The following is an 18,155-nucleotide window of genomic DNA, read 5'->3' on the forward strand; positions in this document are numbered from 1 at the left end:
TGTTACAACGAAGGAGAAAAGGCATTAGTTTCTGCCAGATTACATTGGCATGCATGGATGGCTGTAGGTGCTTGTCTGTTTGGGTTAGCTGGAGAAGATGGCGTCCTATTACGGACAGGCACGAGGCAGACAGACATCAAAGGTTCAGCAAGCCTGTGGCTTGTTCCAAAGAGCGTACGTGATGGTTGCCGAAATTACAATTCAGCGTCAAGCCTGCTAGGTCAAGGCTCGAGTTTTCTTTGTCTGTCTCGGCATATTGGCTCAGCATATGGCAGATAGCCTTGTGCAAAGAAAGCATTACCGGTGCCTTAACTTGGTATGAATGAATGGGATTGGGTTTCTTGGCTGATTCGCTGTGATGCCATGGAGTTGGGTACATGTTTCACGCGAGTTGCCCGAAGCCTGAGCCTTCTAGTGATGATGGTGGTTGTGGTGGGTGTTGAGATTGTTTGGCTGTGGGTCTGCATCAATTCTGCAGAGCAAGGCGATCTGAGTGATGAGACAGGTCAAATGGATGTCTATTTCTTGGCAGACACCAGCTTGATGAGTCGGCGCATTGAGCCAGGTCAACAAATGGTGGGTCTGTCAGAGGAGATGTTGATCAGCCCGGGACTGTTGATGGCTGGGCGGAGGTTTGGATCCAAACAATCAGAGTGAAGTGCATGGGTGGGTTGGTGGGTGTGGCTTCAGCGAGGTGGGGCGGGCCATGGTCATGGCGATGGTGTGTGTTGAGAAGAGAGAGGACAGGTATGATATTTGAAGCGAAGAAGCCAAGATATGTGATGATAGGGGGGTTTCCTCTGGGATAGCGAGAAAAGAAATACAATACAGTTTTCTGGCTGTCTTTGCAGGGCAAAATAGTGAATAGGCAGATGCTATTGGATGACGGGGCAGGTCGACCTGACACACCAAGGAGACAAGGGAGATGGATGGCTGAGAAGTGACTCTGATGGGATGGGGAAATGTATTGGTGAGTATGGGTTTATACAGACAAAGAGATAACAAGCAGCCAAGCAAGGACAAGGTGATCTACAGGAGAGTGAGGCAAGAGGAAGGGGATAGTCAGTCAGTCACGGTATCTAGAAAGTATAAACGTGGGTGTGACTAAGTAGTTTGTTTCATGAGAGACTCGAGTGGACTCGGAGCGGGAGCGGGAGCGGGCGGGATGGACAGGGGGGGCTGGCTGAGTATTGGGGGCTGTTTGTGAGGGAGAGCTGGGTGCTGGTGTTTCCGGGGGGAGGGGGTTGTAAGGGGAGAGATGGTATAGAGTATAGGGGCTTCGAGGATGTAGTTAGGTCTAGCTTGAGGTTAAATGGGTGTGATGAAGCAAGGAGCGGGAGAACCGAAGAAGGGATGATGGCCCGGGGATATGATGTGATGCAGGGAACAGGGACGCGGAGGAAACGGGTGGTAGGCCCGGAGGTTAAAAAAAAAGAGGGACAGGTGGTGGTGGAGCTCGGGGGGGAAAGGCGTGGGAGGTGTTTTGGGAGGAGGAAGGGCGGTTCTCTGCCTCTGGTATGTAGTTTGGAGTGATTGATTCCTTTGTGTGTTGTACAAGAAAAGACGATGGAAAAAAAAAAAAAAAAAAAAAAGAACAACAAAAGAAAGAAAGAAAAAAATGTGTCTTCTGCTGCTGTTCCTCCTACCAGGACCACGCATCCCTGGAAGAAACGAGAAACGCCCAGCGAGCCAATCATGTCGCCCCAGCAGGGTTCCGACTTTCAAGACCAAGACATTAAGGCATGGCCCTAGCGAACTAGTTAGTTTGTGTATATTGAGTGATATGGGAAGACCATGTGGAGAGCCAGCCAGACAGCCAAGGAGAACGAGAAGAAGAAGAAGCAGCAAAGGTTCTAGGCCGCAAAGAACGACTAACTAGCCCAACCAACAAACTGCTAACTAGTTAGTCCCAGACTCAAAGGAGAGACAGAGAGAGGAACGCAGGACACTGGCGGAGATGCGTAAGCACGAAAGAGCGTAGTGGTGCTGCTTTTTTTTTCTTTTCCTGTCTTTCGGCCTGGGCAAGGATTTCTGAGACACATTCAGGCACTGGCTGGCTCGACCGGCGGCTAAGAGGTGATAGTTTGGCTCGCGGGAGCGCCAATAGTTTATAGTTGGATGCAAGTCGTGAGATGCAGTTGTAACCCTAGGCGGTTGGTAACCCTAGGCGAGTGGCTTGTAAGTGGTTTGACTGGTTAGCTGAAACTCATCCGTTGATATATCTCGTGTGCATGAAAGGCGAGCGGGCACAGCCAGCGGCCCTCCGACAACTGGGATGGAGGGCTGTTGAGAATATCAGTGAGTTAGACGGTCAGTCAGCCAGTTTTCCGTGGTATGTGTCCCTTTTTGGCTTTTCTCGCTTCGCAACTGACAGGAGACCAGGGGGACAGCGGTAAAAAAAAAGAGAAGAAAAAGACTGACTGACTGGTATCAGGAATGGCCCAGGTGACGCTCTCCCTCTCCCTCTCTCTCTATCTCTCGCTGGCTGAGCATCTGGATGGCGGCACAAGTAGTACAGGCACAGGCACAGGCACAAGGGGGACGACCAGTAGCATACATACACAATACAATACAACACAAAACACACCGCGGCTAGAGGTAGCCCATGACATGCGAAAGAGAGGGAAGAGGCCACAGGGCAGAGGAGAGAAACACAGAGCCTGGTCAAGTGGTGTGGGCGTGGGTGTGGGCAGCTGAATGGGGCCATGTGTCTGTAGCACAGGCGAGGAGGAGGGAGAGGGGGGGGCCACAAGAATGGCCTGCGGCTGTCGGTCCTGCAGACCAAGTCGCAGAATTTGGTCAGCTGCGGCTTGCAGATGTACACAGGCACAGGTGGTGGAGGGTGATGTGGGACGGTGTGCCGGTGTACAGTGCGGTACGGGCTGGTGAGCACCGGGCAGCCACATGGAGCACAGAGAGACGGGAAAGGGATATGGACATGGACATGTACATACAGACATGGTTGGCTAGCTGTAATTGGGCACAATATAGTTGGATGGACTGGACTGGACACAACAAGCACAACAAGTGCCAAAGCAAGTTGTGTGTGTTTGTGTGTGTGCAGGGGGCCTAGGGGAACACCCCCCCCTCCCCCTGCCCCTGCCCCCTACGGCCAAAGAAAGCCGGCCGTTTCTGGATCGGAGCACTGGGAGCCAGTCAAGTGCTTCGCGTCTAAAAGCCAGCCCGCTAGTCGGTCTTCAGCCGGGCGGCGAGGGAGGATGTGCCTGGGGTTCTGCATTGTGCCATGTTGCAAGGAGACACAAGTGTGTGAGTGTGCGTGTGCGTGTGTGTTGCCGCGGTGTCTTGGTCTGGGGCTTCTTGACGATGACGATGCGATGAGACTGCGAGACGGTGAGAGTGTAGTTGTGTGTGCGTGTGTGATGTTTATTTTTTTTAATTTTTTTTTCTGGAAGTGCCTCATGTTCCGGCCACGGCAGAGCAAATAACAAACAGACCAAACGCTGTGTGTGTGTGTGTGTGTGTGTCAATTCGCTCTTTGGCGTGTGTCGCGAGTGTGGTCGCTTTCGCCGTCTTCGTTGGCTCGGCGCTGAGAACGGGCCGTAGAAGGACCGGGATCTGGCGGCCCCACAAGGGGTTCTTTTTCTCTTTCTTTCTTTTTGATTGGCTGGAGGTATAAGTCTCTGGTTTCTTCTGCCTGGCCAATCACAGCCCGCCAATAGCCCCCACCCGGGCTGTTCTGGGACAATGACACACGGGCTGTCTTATCTTTCTTGGACCTCACCTCCTCGCGAAACGATTCTACGCTTGAAACATTTTTTTGGCTGGTTTTTCCAGGTCTTAGTGTGGCCGAGGCGGTCCCTGGGCGGCGGCCTTTTTTTCGTCTTCTCGTGGGAAGAGTTTTGGCAGGGCTAGAGTTTTGCTAGCGGTGCTGTGTCTCAGTCTTTTAGAAGATGGGAGCAAGAGGAAGGAGGGGCGTGGTGTCCACAACAGGCAGTTGCTTTCTGGGGGTCTCTGAGTGTTTGCTAGTCCCTCTTCTTTTTTATCTTTTTTATTGGTCCGTCTGATGCGTTTCTTTATGCGTCCTGCACGGCCCGGCGAAGGCCTCTGGCAGATGGAAGCGGCCAGGCACACAGAGAAAAGAAGAGACCCTGGCCCCTGGCCCTTGTGATCTGCCTCCTTGGCCTGTTCCTGTTCCTGCCAGCCAGCGTCTCGTCTTACACGGCGGTGCTTGGCTGGATTGGCCGGGAGGGAAGGGCAGTTGCTAGTTTTGGGTCGACATGTCACAGCCCAGAGTGGTTGTTGCTAGTTCTGGCTCGAAATACCGCAGGCCAGACTGGCTGTTACTAGTTCTGGGCCGGCACATCACAGTCCAAAGCAGCAGTTGCCCGCTCTGGCTCGCCATGTACCCCCTGCCGCCAGAGTACCTCGCGCGCTGCGGCGCTGCCACCCGCTGCACAGGTACCCGCGCAGCCGCTGGTACAGCCGCCGCGCCCCGGCCGCCGTGGCTGGAATGCTATAAAGAGCGCGCCTGCCCGGCTGCATCTCTCGCTTCTGGGTTCTTGTCTTCTTGTTCCTCACGCCGCTTTTTTCTTCTTCTCTTCGCTTCTCTCTCCTTCATTCTTTCTTTTCGTTGGCCGCTTGGGTCTGCCGCTCTCTTTTGAATATCTCACCTCACATTCCTTGCCTCGCCTCGCCTTCCAACTGCCAAAACAGCCGGTCTGTTTTCTTCCACGCCACCCATCTTGGTCTCGATCTCGCCCGGCTACACACGTGCCTCTGAGCCAATCGCCGCCCGCCTCTGCTTGCCTTGATAGCGCTGCCTGTGACATCACCATCACTGTCTGTCTGTCCACACGTGGTTGCCTCGCTCGCTCTGAATCTGCCTTTGCCTGCCTCTGCTTCGCTTTCTGGTGCCGTTGCTGTCCCAACCGCCAATTCAGCGTTGATCTCTCTCTCTTTCTCTCTCTGCCTGGTCGGAGCCCACGTCCTTTGTTCTCTTCTATAAAAGCAGTCCCCAGAGCTCTCCACGCTCCTTTCTTGTTTTGCACTCGGCCAAGACACACCACAACAATCTCCTTCTCACCCAATTCCAAAATGAAGTCCTCCTTTGCTACTGCTCTGCTGGCCCTGGCCGGCTCCGCCTCGGCCCACATGGCCATGACCTACCCTCCCCCGCTGCGCTCCAAGGAAAACCCCTTTGCCGGCAGCGACATTGACTACAGCATCACCAGCCCGCTCGATAAGAGCGGCTCCGACTACCCCTGCAAGGGCACGCTCAACCTGCTGGGCACCGCCGCCGCCTCGTCCGTGGCCACCTGGTCGGCCGGCCAGGCCTACAACATGAGCATCTCCGGCGGCGCCAACCACGGCGGAGGCTCGTGCCAGCTCTCGCTGTCCTACGACAACGGCAAGACCTTTACCGTCATCCACAGCTACATTGGCAACTGTCCCACCTCGGGCACCTCATCCTACGACTTCAACGTGCCCTCGGACGCCGCCGCCGGCGAGGCCATCTTCGCCTGGACCTGGTTCAACGAGATTGGCAACCGTGAAATGTACATGAACTGCGCCGTCGTCACCATCGAAGGCTCGTCGTCGGCCCAGTCCAGCTCGTACTCGGCTGCTGCTTCTGCTTCCTTCTCGTCGCGCCCCCAGATCATGGTTGCCAACGTCGGCAACGGCTGCTCCACCACCGAAGGCGGCGATGTCAAGTTCCCCAACCCCGGCCCCGATGTCACTGATGGTAGCACTAATCTGCTTGACCCTGTGGGTAGCTGTGGCTCGTCCGGCTCTGGCTCCGCCTCGGAATCCGCCTCGAGCTCTGGCAGCGGCTCGGGCTCTAGCTCCAGCTCTAACTCCAGCTCCAGCTATGTCGCCCCTGCTGCTCCCACATCGGCGGCTGCCTCCTCGCCCGTTTACATTTCTACCTCGGCGCCTGCTACTACTCCTGCTGCCACCAGCGTCTCTCTGTAAGTACCGTGGTCTACAACCCTCCAGCCAAACCATTGATTCACTAACATGGCGTCTCTAGCCCTGGCGGTATTTTCCTGACTCGCTCCGAGGAAGCTGTTACCCAGACCTCTCAGCCTACTACGCTCATGACCGTCACCCGCCCCGCCACTACCTCGGCCGAGACTCCGGCCAGCGCCGTCCCCACCTACGCCTCTGCCGCGCCCTCGTCAGACTCCGACTCCGGCTCTGGCTCCGGCTCTTCGGACCTGCAACCCGTTGGCTCGGCCTGCTCCAACGAGGGTGAGTGGAACTGCATCAACGGCAAGTCGTTCCAGCGCTGCGCCTCGGGCCAGTGGTCAGTGATCATGAACATGGCCAACGGCAACACCTGCCGCTCTGGCGTGAATGCCCAGCTCATTGTTGGCCGTGTTGTCGAGAAGTGCACTTAGACTGCTAAACAAAAAACACAACGCTTATGACGACTGGAACGGAATAGGGTGGAATCGGTATCAGATAGATTTGGGTTTCGGTGGGTTGGGTACGGATGGCAACACGGTCTTTTTGCCTCGGGCTATGATTTCTCCATGTTTTTTTCTTTTTTTTTTCTTGTTTCTCTTGTGGATCTTTCTTCTTCTTCTTGTCTCTCTTTTGGATCTTTTCTTCTTCTTCTTCTCTGTATTTTTGGGACATACTTTCGGCTCGCCGCCATTTCACCTTTCTTGGGGGGATTTCTTTTGTTGTTTAGGACGGGGTCTTTTCATCTTGTCGTCTTGCTGGGATTCTGGAAATCCACGCTTGGTGATGCTTTGATTTCCGCGTAACTAGAAATAAGACACTGTACTTTTTTAGATTCAACTCTTCTTAGCTTTGTGAAGAGTGTGTGTGTGTGTGTATGTACCTCTCCACACAGATTTGTATGCACCGGTACATGAGCCTTTTTGTACAACAAACTGCCGTTGAATGCTGCTCCAAAGCGGCAAGGTTCCGACAGTGCCAGTTCACATACGCACTGTCCCCCCGCACTATGCCGCCAAAGTGGCTCAAGCTCAAGCTCAACTTCAACTTCAACCTTAACCAAAGCCCAAGCCCAAGACTCCTTACTCTTCTGCCTTTTCTCAGACATTCGCACACGACCACCTGAATTCCTCGCCTGAAGCCCCCCCCCCCCCCCCCGATCGATCCGCTTCCGCTGCCACAGACACACCGACTGTCTTGTAGCAATTCCGGGCCGTCTTCCGGTTCCCAACCCCGCCCACCGAACCGCCGAAAGCCACCGCCTCTCCGGCCGCGCTACACCTCCAGCCCTGCCTCGCGTGTCGCCGAGCGACTGCGCCTCTGCCGCTGCGCCAATTCGTGGTGCTCCTCCTCGTTGGCGGTGGGACTCCTCGGGCCCTCCGGACCGCGCCGGGCGCCTCTCGAATACACACACACACTGACGTCCGAAGGCTGCACCCATGGAATCGGCAGCGCCAAAGCTCAAAGAGCTGCTTCGCCATGCCGAAGACCTCGACAAGATCATCGCGCTCAAGCAAGAGTTCACGCGCAAAAAGGCGGCCGTCGACTCGCAGCTGCGCAGCGGCCTGCGGGACCAGCTGGAGACGACGCAGAGCGGCATGACGGGCCTGACGGACAGCCAAAAGGCGGTGCAGCAGATCAAGGAGGAGATGGCCAAGATTGACCGGCTGTGTTCCGAGTCGCAGAACATGATCCGGGACCTCAACACCATCAACCTCGTGTCGCAGGCCCACCGCAACTTTGGCGCCGTCGAAAAGATGCGCAAGAACCTCGAGTCCTTCAACGAGCGCCTGGTCCGCGTCGAGCAGATGCTCCTCGAAAACGACAACGACATGGACAACATGCCCAACCTGCTGCCCGTGCACTACGAGCTGACCCAGCTGCGCAACATCCGCGACGACGCCCTCGAGCAGATCCAGCGCGCCGAGGACCCGTCGCTGCAGTCGACGCTCGAGGACTACTTTGACCGCCTCGACGACGTGATTGCCACCTTTGACAAGCACATGGACCTGCTGTCCTTCAACCTAATCAACCTGGTCGTCAACGACAACAACGGCCTGGTGGTGCGCTTTGCCGCCATTGTCGACGCCGAGTTCAAGAGCGACCAGCGCGTGGCCGCCGTGCAAGAGGCTCTGCGTGACTACATGGACATGGCCACGCGCTTTCAGGGCATCACCGACGGAGCCAAAACGACGCGCGGCTACATGGACCGCTTCAAGCGCGGCATCCAGGCCAACGCCAAGGAACAGTTTGAGCAGGCGCGCGAGGCCTTCATGGCCGACCCGGCGACGCTCGACAAGATCATGAAGTGGTACTTTAACGACCTCAACGCCGTCAAGGTGGGCATGACGCCGCTGGTGCCGAAAAAGTGGAAGGTCATGCACATCTACGGCAGCGCCTACCACCAGCTGATGCACGACTTTCTCATCGAAATCGTCGACGACCCCGACACCAGCTCGGCCATGACGCTGGAGATTGTCGGCTGGCCGGAAAAGTACTACAAGCGCATGACGCGCCTGGGCTTTGCCGTCGACGACCTGCAGCCGCACGTCATTGACAACCGCGAGCAGGAAATGGTGCGCGACTTCCGCCAGCTCATCATCAAGTTCCTGGACGAGTGGATGGACCGCATCTTCACGCAGGACAAAAAGGACTTTGCCACGCGCACCACCGAAAACTCCAACCTGGACACGGACGAGTTTGGCTACTTTCGCACGCGCAACCAGGTCGACGTGCGCCGCATGCTGCGCGAGCAGGTCGACGTGGCCGCCAACTCGCACCGCGCCGACGTGGTCGAGGGCGTCGTCGACGCCATGTTTGTGCGCCTGCGCTCGCGCCAGCAGGCCTGGCAGAAGATGCTGGACGACGAGGCCAGCGGCTTCGAGTCGGGCACCACTACCGAGCTCGACACGCTGCAGCCGCTGCAGGACTGGCTGGTGGCCACGGCCAACGACCAGATTGCGTCGATTGACGACGGCGACGAGGACGACGGCCGCATCGCCCACCTGTCCGACTTCCGCCTCAAGTTCGAGCCGCTCGTCACCCAGCAGTACCTCGAGCGCGCCGAGGCCGAGCTCGACACGCTGCGCGACGGCTACGTCGACTTTAGCACGTGGTGCATGACGCGCTTCGTCACGCTCATCTTCACTGTCGACTTTGGCACCGTCATGCCCGACTTCTTCACGCCCAAGTGGTACCAGGCCAACACGCTCAAGCAAATGGTCGTGACCTTTGAGGAGTACCTGGGCGACTACCGCGCCGTGCTGCACCACTCGCTTGTCGACATCTTCATCGAGATCTTTGCCGACGAGCTGCTTGTGCGCTACCTGGGCGCCGTGCGCAACCGCGGCGCCAAGTTCCGCCGCGCCGACCCCTTCCAGGACAAGATCTTTGCCGATGTGTCGACCGCCTTTGAGTACTTTAGCTCGCTGCCCAACAGCGACGTCGCCGCGTCCATCAAGGAGACGTGGCGCGCCATGGAGCCCTTCCTGCAGCTGCTGACTGTCGACAAGGACGGCGTTGCCGATGCCTTTGAGCAGTTCAAGATGGCCTACTGGGACCTGCAGATCAGCTGGGTCGAGGCGGTGCTGCGCTCGCGCGACGACTTTGAGCGTGCCATGCTCAACAGCGTCAAGGCGAGGGCGGCACAGATTGACGTGGTGAGGGGGCCGGAGACGATCATGGGCCGCGTCAAGTAGAGTGGGGGATAGTTGTATAAGAAAGAGTGTAGAGTATTGTTACACGGTTAGGGTTATGTGCTATGAAATAGGGTTAATGAACATCGCATCATCGAGACATTTCACACGGTAGTTGCTCCAATCTGCCTCTCCGTTTGCCGTAAAGGCTCTTGATCGCGCCTTCTTCATTTGGACGACAGTATAAAAAGAAGTCCATTTCTCCCCCATCGCGAGAAATCTGCTCCTGTGCTCACATTCAGTTTTCCTTTTCTTCTTTTCTACGGCAAAACCGCCACCGACTCTGGCCCCGTTATATATTTCCCTGTTTTTTTATTCCTTTTTTTTTTGCCCTCGCAATACGACTGTTGGATTCGCGCTGAGCCATTAACTTGGCCAAATTCGGACTTTTGGAATTCCAGCTCCAACCTGCACTGAACCTTGCTTTGGGGACAAGCTCAACAACCTTTCTGTTTCCATTTGTTTATTCCTTTGCTTTTGCTTGTGCTTCTGCTTTAATCTCACTCTGTATATCCGCTTTTCTTTTGCTGAAATTCTTCTTTCTTTCCTTTTGTTCCGCACCCAGCGCTCGTCTTGCTTTCGCCTCCTGTCGCCGTGCCCCTTTCGCAGTTTCCATCGGATCCGGCTGCCGTTTCGACCCGCCCTCCTCCTCCGCCTCGCCTCCCGCATAACGTCACAATGGCCGCCGAGGCTGACCCGTCAGCGCCGGTGCTGAATCTCACGCCCGAGGAAAAGCGCGTTTTTGGCCAGCTTTTTCGCAAGGCCGACCACGATAATGTTGGCGTGGTGACTGGCGATGTTGCTGTGACGTTTTTCGAAAAGACCAGACTGGACTCGCACGTCCTGGGCGAGGTACGCTACGCCCGAGATAAATCCACATGTGCTTATCGTGCCCCAACTAACATTGCCGTCCTCATCAACAGATTTGGCAGCTTGCCGACAAAGAGAACCGCGGTTTCTTGACGCCCCCTGGCTTCGGCATCGTTCTCCGTCTTATCGGCCACGCGCAGGCTGGCCGCGAACCGTCCATCGAGCTCGCCCTCCAGCCCGGCCCCATTCCCCGCTTCGATGGCATTTCGACTGCCGCCGGCCCCGGTCCTGCCGCCGCGTCCTCTCCGATGATTGCTCCGCCGCCGCCCGTCGCCGCTCCTCTACAAGCCCAGCACACTGCTACCGGAGGTCCCGTTAGAATACCCCCTCTCACACCCGACAAGGTTGCGCAATTTGGCGCCTTGTATGAGGCCCAGCCCCTCCAGGCAGGCTTTCTCCTGGGCGACCAAGCTAGACAGATCTTTGAAAAGTCTGGCCTGCCCAATGAGGTGTTGGGACGCATATGGCAGCTGGCTGATACTGAGCAGCGCGGCTCTTTGAATGTCACCGAGTTTGTCATTGCCATGCACCTTCTCAGCGCCCTCAAGACTGGTGCTATGAGGGGCTTGCCTACTACTCTGCCTGCTGGTCTGTTTGAAGCTGCTTCTGGTCGTGGTGGCGTGGCCATGAACATGGCTGCCCGCCAGTCGCCTGCGCCTACTGGTGCCGGGCCCAACATTCCTCCCTTGCCCACCCAGATTGGCACTAACCCCCCGGTTCTGCGGCCTGCTGCCACTGGCGCCCGTCCATCCACCGCCACTATTCAGCCGCAATCTACCGGGTTTGGAGCTTCGCTGTCGAGCGACTGGCTCGTCACACCACCCGAGAAGCAGCGTTTCGACCAGTTCTACGATGACCTCGACAAGTCCCGCCGCGGCTATATTACTGGAGAGGAGGCTGTGCCGTTCCTCAGCCAGTCTGGCCTGGGCGAAGAGGCTCTAGCGCAAATTTGGGATCTCTCGGATATCACTGCCACTGGCACGCTTACTCGCGATGAGTTCTCTGTGGCCATGTACCTGATTCGTTCTCAGCGCAGTGGACGTGGTGGTCCCCTTCCCACTACCCTTCCTCCGAAGCTGATTCCGCCTTCCATGCGTGGTCCTGCTCGGCCGTCTACTTCTGCTTCGCCCTTTGATGCTCCCATGGGCTCGCCTGTCGGCATGGCTTTTGCGCCTCCCGCTGCGCCTGCAGCCGCGCCCGCACCTGTTGCGCCTCAGGCCCCCAAGTCTGCTCTCGACGATCTATTTGGCCTTGATCCTACCCCTGCGTCTCCCAAGCCCGCCGTCCCAACTGAAGCCCCTGTTGGTGCTGCTCGGCCGTCTTCACCACTTTTCAAGCCGTTCATGCCCTCGTCGTCTTTTGGTCGCGGTCTCACGAGCAATGTCACTGGCGACTCAAGGGGATCGGGGTCTCCGGCGCCCGCTGCTGCTTCTAATGATCTCCTGGGCGATAATGATCCGGAGATGAGCTCAAAGCTCAACAACAACTCGACCGAACTGGCCAACCTGTCGAACCAGATCAGCTCGCTTTCCACCCAGATGCAGACTACCCAGGCCCAGCGCTCCGCTACGCAAACCGAGCTGACTCAGACCAATGCCCAGAAGCAAAACTTTGAGCAGCGCCTGACGCAGCTCCGCAGTGTGTATGAAAAGGAGGAGCAGAACCTGCGCGGCTTGGAGGAGCAGCTCAGAAGTTCACGCAGCGAGACGTCGAAGCTGCAGGCAGAATGCATGACTCTAGACGGCAACTTCCAGGACCTGCAGAATCAAAAGGCGCAAGTCACGGCCGCTCTCCAGGCGGACCAGCAAGAGAACGCCGCGCTCAAGGAGAAGATTCGTACACTTAACGCCGAGATCGCTCAGCTGAAGCCGCAAATAGAGAAGCTACGCTTGAGCGCCCGCCAGGAAAAGGGCTTGGTCGCAATTAATAAGAAACAACTAAGCACTAATGAGGGTGAGCGCGACAAGCTCAAGACCGAGGGCGATGAGCTTTCCAAGAGCATCAACGAGTCCAGGGCTGCTCTGGCGGAACAGAGCGTGTCTCCTGCCTCTGCATCTGTCGCCCGGCCCCAATCGCCGGCTGGTAGCTCGACTGGTAACAACCCGTTCTTCAAGCGGTCGGCTAGCACCGACGTCAAAAGCGCCTTTTCCCCAGCCTCTACGTCGCCAGCTGCTGGTCAGGCCTTTGGCGACTCGAGCTTTGACGACATCTTTGGCGTCGCTTCTGGCGGTCCTCTGCCTGGCACTGCTGTCTCAACGCCGTCCCCCGCAGCTGCGACTCCGCGTGACGTCACGGGCGTCTCGTCGGCGAGTCCCAGCGTGGCTAACAGCGCATTCCTGCCGCCCACCGCAGCTCCCCTGGGCCCTGCGAAGACCAGCTCGCCTGCCCCCCCGGGCGCATTCCCCTTTGGTGAGCCTGCAGGCATTGCCGCAGCCATGACGCCCCGCCAGATGTCGCCGGCACTGTCCAGAACCGGCGATGATAGCCGCAGCGTGACGTCACAGGCTAACCCTGTTGTCTTCCCTAACGTGGCCGCTGCAACAGCGGTTTCCACTTCCAATAGCCCTGCTGCCACCAGCTCGCCCTTTGCTGCTCCTGGCCAGACTAGTTCCCCTGCGCCTGCTTCGGTGTTCCCGCCGCCCGCTGATGCTGCATTCGCGAGTGGTGGCTCTAGTAAAGCTGGAGACGACCCTTTTGCCAATATGCGCACCGACGACGACCCGGACAAGGCCAAGGCAGACTTTGACAGTGCTTTTGCTAGCTTCAAAAAGGCACATGACTCTGACGATGGTGCTGGCCCTGCTGAGACGACCAAGGCCTTTGCTCCGTCCAAGTTCAACTCTGAGTTCCCCCCCCTGGAGGAGTACGATGTAGACGAGTCAGACTCGGACTCTGACGCCGGCTTTGACGACGACTTTGCCCCGTCGCCTCCCCAAGCCAAACCCGAGTCTGCGGCCGCGCAACCCAAGGAGGCCAACCCCGAGCCAAGCCAAGCCAAGCCATCTATCTCCGACGCCTTCGGCTCTTCCCCCTTCGACATGGCGCCCGCCGCCGCCGCCCAGCCCGCGCGCAAGCCATCCTTTGACGACCTCGACGATGACTTTGAGGGCCTCGAAGACGCCAAGGAGGGCTCGGCCGACGACGACTTTGCCTCCATCTCGCGCTCCGCCATGGACGACTTCAGCCAGGCCTTTGACAGCTCCTCGGCCCCCAGCCAGACCAAGAGCGACTCGGTCGCGCTGGCCGGCAGCGGCGGCAGCTTCGACTTTGTCAACCGCAGCTCGACGCCGCAGTCGACCGGCGTCGCTGCGCCTGCGCCTGCTGCTGCTGTCCCCGCGAGCGGCGCGCAGGACTGGGAGTCCATCTTCAGCGGCGCCAGCGCCGGTGCCACCTCGTCGTCTGCCGCGACAGCCACCGCCCCCGTCCCCGTCTCCGCGCTACCGGGCACAGCCGTGTCGCCGGCCGAGTCGCCGCTCAAGGACGCCGCCGCGGCCATTGGCGTCGCCACGTCAACCCCGGCGCCTAGCGGTACCCCTGCTGCGCCGGCGCCGGCCCCGCCGCCCGCGACGGGCGACCCGGCCCTGGACAACCTGCTGATGATGGGCTACCCGCGCGACGCGGCGCAGCGGGCGCTGGAGCGCTACGACTATAATCTCGAGCGGGTAAGTTCGTGTCGCGTGCATGCATGTGATGAAGCCAAACGCAGGCTTTGCGTAGACTCTGTGTGGGAAGGTTCCCTTTGCTAACTTGAATACCCACCCTCCTTGTATCTAGGCTGCCAATTTCCTCGCGACGAATTCGTAGATTGCCGACGACCCGGAAGGCCGGGGGAGGGGGGGGATTGTGTTGTGTAGGGGAAACTGAAGTGGTTGTATCTCCGTGTCTTTATCGCGTCCTTTTTTTGTGTTCTATTCTTTTGCCTTTGCTTTGTCTGTTGCTCTGCCCATTGCGTCTCTATTTCTCTTTTTTTTTTCTTGGTCCCCCTTGCCTGTATCCAACCCTCTTTCTTTTTTTTTTTGTCCTTGTTCTTCTCCCATGTTTCTTGTTTTTTTTTTTGTTCTTCCCTTTGTGTGTTTGTGCGTGTGTGTCTCCTATGTACAGCTTTTTCTCTCTTCTTTGCTCGTTCTCTTGTGTGTGTGTGTGTTTTTCTTTTTTCCCTGTGCATGTATCTACCTGTATTCTTCTTCCCCTTTCTTCGTATCTCAACCGCTACCCCCCGTCTCCTCATCAGTCCAAGTCTATTCGTCTCGACTCGTGGCCCCCCCCTCGTCACATATAAACACTTTCAAAAAAAAACGAAGCAGGGGATAATGTAGCAAGCACATCACGGTAATTTCGTATTGCATTTCGGATGTAGCTCTCGTCTCCAGTCTGTGGTGCACCTATGAGACAGACGACTGGGGGAGGGGGGGGGGGGGGGGGGGTTCTCTACAGTGAGATACATTCACATTTTTTTCATGAGAAAGGAAAAGGGGGAGGGGGAGAGATGCAAAACTACAGCTTCGGAAACATGAGTACTACAACATTAAAGAACCACTAAACAAGAAAGGGAAAAGAATATGAAGAGAGGGAGAATAAGAAACACAGGGGAGGGGAGGGGGAGGAGAAAGAAGAAGAAAAGAGGAGGAATAAACTAATAAAAAGAGTCAAGAGTCAAGAAGAAAGATGGCGATAGAGAGAGATACAGCGAGACAGAGAGAGTGAGAGTGAGAGAAAAAGACAAACTCCAGACCTTTGTACTTGTGCTAAACTAGCCAGGGCAAGAAATAAAACAACACAGAAAATAGAGGACCTTGCTGTTCCGTCAACCCACTTTGCCTTTGTTCCCGCCGGGCCCACGCGCCCCGAGCAGCACGCACGTGGCTTTCAAGAGAGGCAAATTAACAGCCGGGCGTGTGGGCGGGTAGCGCAGGCCAGGCGGCGGGGGGAGAGTGATGGGAGAGAGGCCCAGGGCCCGGGGCCAGGAAGCAGGACACGAGGCACACGTCACGTCACGTCACGGTAGTGCCAACACGCCCCTCAGCAGCAAACAAGAACAATGCGCGCTCTGGTCTGCCCGTGCTTAGTACTCGGCCTCAATTTCCTCCTCGCCCATGGAGTCGGTGGCAACCTCCTCGTAGTCGCGCTCCAGGGCAGCCAGGTCCTCGCGGGCCTCGGAGAACTCGCCCTCCTCCATGCCCTCGCCGACGTACCAGTGGACAAAGGCGCGCTTGGAGTACATGAGGTCGAACTTGTTGGACAGGGCGGACCAGGCCTCGGCAATGGCGGTGGTGTTGGACAACATGCAGCTGTTGGGGGGTGAGCACATGGTTAGCAGGGGGAGGGTCTGGAGCGGGAGATGAGAGCGGGGGTACGTACACAGCACGGCTGACCTTGGCCAGGTCGCCGTTGGGCACCATCTGGGGAGGCTGGTAGCAGATACCCAGCTTGAAGCCAGTCGGGCACCAGTCGACGAACTGGATGGTGCGCTTGGTCTTGAGCGTGGCCACGGCGGCGTGGGCGTCGTTGGTCACGACGTCGCCGCGGTACAGCAGGCAGGTGGCCATGTACTTGCCGCGGCGGGGGTCGCACTTGACCATCTGGTTGTTGGGCTCGAAGCAGGACATGGTCATCTCCTGGACCGAGTTGGCCTCGTGGGCGGCCTTGGCAGCCGAGATGACGGGGGCGTAGGCAACCAGAGGGAAGTGGATTCTGGGGTAGGGGACCAGGTTGGTCTGGAACTCGTTCAGGTCGACGTTGAGGGAGCCGTCGAAGCGCAGAGAGGCGGTGATGGAGGAGACGACTGGGGGGAGGCAGGTTAGCAGGTGCAATAGTGGTTGATTGTCCTTGAAGAACACGTCACGCCGCCCGCTCTTCTTGGTGGAGGCTCGTTTACTTACCCTGGGCAATCAGGCGGTTCAGGTTCTCGTAGTCGGGGCGCTCCAGGCCGAGGTTGCGGCGGCAGATGTCGTAGATGGCCTCGTTGTCGACCATGAAGGAGCAGTCGGAGTGCTCCAGCGTGGTGTGGGTGGTCAGGATCGAGTTGTAGGGCTCGACAACCGACGTGGCGGTCTGGGGGGCCGGGTACACGCAGAACTCGAGCTTGGACTTCTTGCCGTAGTCGACCGACAGGCGCTCCATCAGCAGGGCGCCGAAGCCCGAGCCGGTACCACCGCCGAACGAGTGGAAGACCAGGAAGCCCTGCAGACCAACACAGTTGTCGGCCACGCGGCGGATCTTGTCCAGGACCTGGTCAATGACCTCCTTGCCGACCGTGTAGTGGCCACGGGCGTAGTTGTTGGAGGCATCCTCCTTGCCGGTGATCATGTGCTCGGGGTGGAAAAGGCTGCGGTAGGGGCCGGTGCGGACCTCGTCGACGACGTTGGGCTCGAGATCGCAGTAGATGGCGCGGGGGACGTACTTGCCCTGGCCCGTCTCGGAGAAGAAGGTGCTGAAGCCGTGGTCGGGGTCGGCGGCCTTGCGCTCCTCGGTGAGGTAGCCGTCGGGCTGGCAGACGCGTAAGGGTTAGCTGGGAGCTGGCAGCGAGGGACAGGGGGAGATTGGACGAACCTGGATGCCGTGCTCAAGGCAGTAGAGCTGCGGGCGGGAAAGAAGGCGTTAGCTGATGAGGACAGGTGGACGGAAAGAGGCGGCTCGGCGGGCTAGGGGCCGGTTCAAAGGGACCGGCTCAGAGAAACACACCTCCCAGCACGAGTTGGCGATCTGGCAACCGGCCTGGCCGACTAGACGACAACAAAACAACACGTTAGCACGGCGGACGGGGTCCTTGGGGGGAGGGCATGTTCGGCGGGAGGGGTTGAATGCCGGGCCGGGCGCCGGAGGGCCTGCGGAGAGCTGCGAGGCTGGCGTCGAGGCTGACGCCAGCGAGGCGTTGGCATTGGCCACCATCACGAGGCGGGCAGCCATCGAGGCGGCGCTCGAGACGGGCGCCTGGCGGCGGACAGGGCGAGAGGGAGGGGGCAGGCAGGCTTACCGTTGATGCTGATGACTTCACGCATGATTTCTGAGAGGGCGTGTGTGATGTGGGTGAGTGGTGATGTTGAGAGTGGGACGGCAGAGGAGAAAAGAAGCAGCAAGAAGGAAAAAAAAAAACAAAAAGGGCGGGAGAGACGCAGCAGAAAACAGCCAGTAAAAAAAAAAAAAAAAAAAAAAAGAGCGTCAGGAAAAGGAGGAGAGTGTCTTCTCCTCAAAGTCGACGATGGCCAGCTCGCAAGCCATTGGCCAGCTGGTTGATTTTTAATTAATCCCAGGATTAATTCTTTGTTTTTTTTTTGTTGTCAGGGGCACAGTGACAAGCCCAAAAAAAAATACGTTGGCTCCAGCCCGAATTGAACGCGTGGCGTGACGAGACAGCTCGCTGCCTGCTGTGATTGGCCAATGGCCGCCCCAGCTTCGGAGGGCGGGGGGAGCTAGATCTGGCAGCTGTCAGAGGCAGAGCTTCGCGCTGGCGGCCACCTGTCCGCCACTCTCTCTTCCCACCAATCCGGCTCGCCTCCCCGTCAGATCTTCACCTGCCAATCTACCGCCTCCGATCCCCCTTCTCCCTTTCCCTTTCTTGTTTCGTTTGGGCTCCGCCCTTTTTCTCCTGGTTGCCCAGTCTCACCGCTCTCCCTTTTCCTTTTCCCTGTCCCTCGCCCTCACTCTCTCTTTCTGTCTCTCCCC

The 18,155-nt window shown here is 57.8% G+C and overlaps 4 protein-coding genes across 4 annotated transcripts; 3 read left to right on the top strand and 1 right to left on the bottom strand.

Annotated features, from left to right (window-relative positions):
- Nucleotides 1–5,055: 5,055 nt before the first annotated feature.
- Nucleotides 5,056–6,362, top strand: BROUX77_007208 (uncharacterized protein; the record flags this gene model as incomplete). The annotated part of the gene is made up of 2 exons (XM_073752279.1): nucleotides 5,056–5,930; nucleotides 5,993–6,362. The coding sequence occupies 2 exons, from the start codon at nucleotides 5,056–5,058 to the stop codon at nucleotides 6,360–6,362; spliced, it is 1,245 nt and encodes a 414-aa protein (XP_073602619.1).
- Nucleotides 6,363–7,367: 1,005 nt separating this feature from the next.
- BROUX77_007209 (uncharacterized protein) lies at nucleotides 7,368–9,626 on the top strand (the record flags this gene model as incomplete). The annotated part of the gene is made up of 1 exon (XM_073752280.1): nucleotides 7,368–9,626. The coding sequence occupies one exon, from the start codon at nucleotides 7,368–7,370 to the stop codon at nucleotides 9,624–9,626; it is 2,259 nt and encodes a 752-aa protein (XP_073602620.1).
- A 675-nt stretch (nucleotides 9,627–10,301) lies between these two features.
- BROUX77_007210 (uncharacterized protein) lies at nucleotides 10,302–14,297 on the top strand (the record flags this gene model as incomplete). The annotated part of the gene is made up of 3 exons (XM_073752281.1): nucleotides 10,302–10,475; nucleotides 10,547–14,155; nucleotides 14,268–14,297. 3 exons carry the CDS (start codon nucleotides 10,302–10,304, stop codon nucleotides 14,295–14,297), a joined length of 3,813 nt encoding a protein of 1,270 aa, XP_073602621.1.
- A 1,258-nt stretch (nucleotides 14,298–15,555) lies between these two features.
- On the bottom strand, nucleotides 15,556–17,399 carry BROUX77_007211 (uncharacterized protein; the record flags this gene model as incomplete). Its single annotated transcript, XM_073752282.1, has 5 exons — nucleotides 15,556–15,781; nucleotides 15,852–16,275; nucleotides 16,373–16,979; nucleotides 17,043–17,069; nucleotides 17,175–17,399. The coding sequence occupies 5 exons, from the start codon at nucleotides 17,397–17,399 to the stop codon at nucleotides 15,556–15,558; spliced, it is 1,509 nt and encodes a 502-aa protein (XP_073602622.1).
- Between the last annotated feature and the right edge of the window lie 756 nt (nucleotides 17,400–18,155).

This window comes from Berkeleyomyces rouxiae (genome assembly GCF_048999995.1).
Source record: "Berkeleyomyces rouxiae strain 22BRR77 chromosome Unknown BrBRR77_ptg000011l, whole genome shotgun sequence".
NCBI lineage: Eukaryota > Fungi > Ascomycota > Sordariomycetes > Microascales > Ceratocystidaceae > Berkeleyomyces > Berkeleyomyces rouxiae.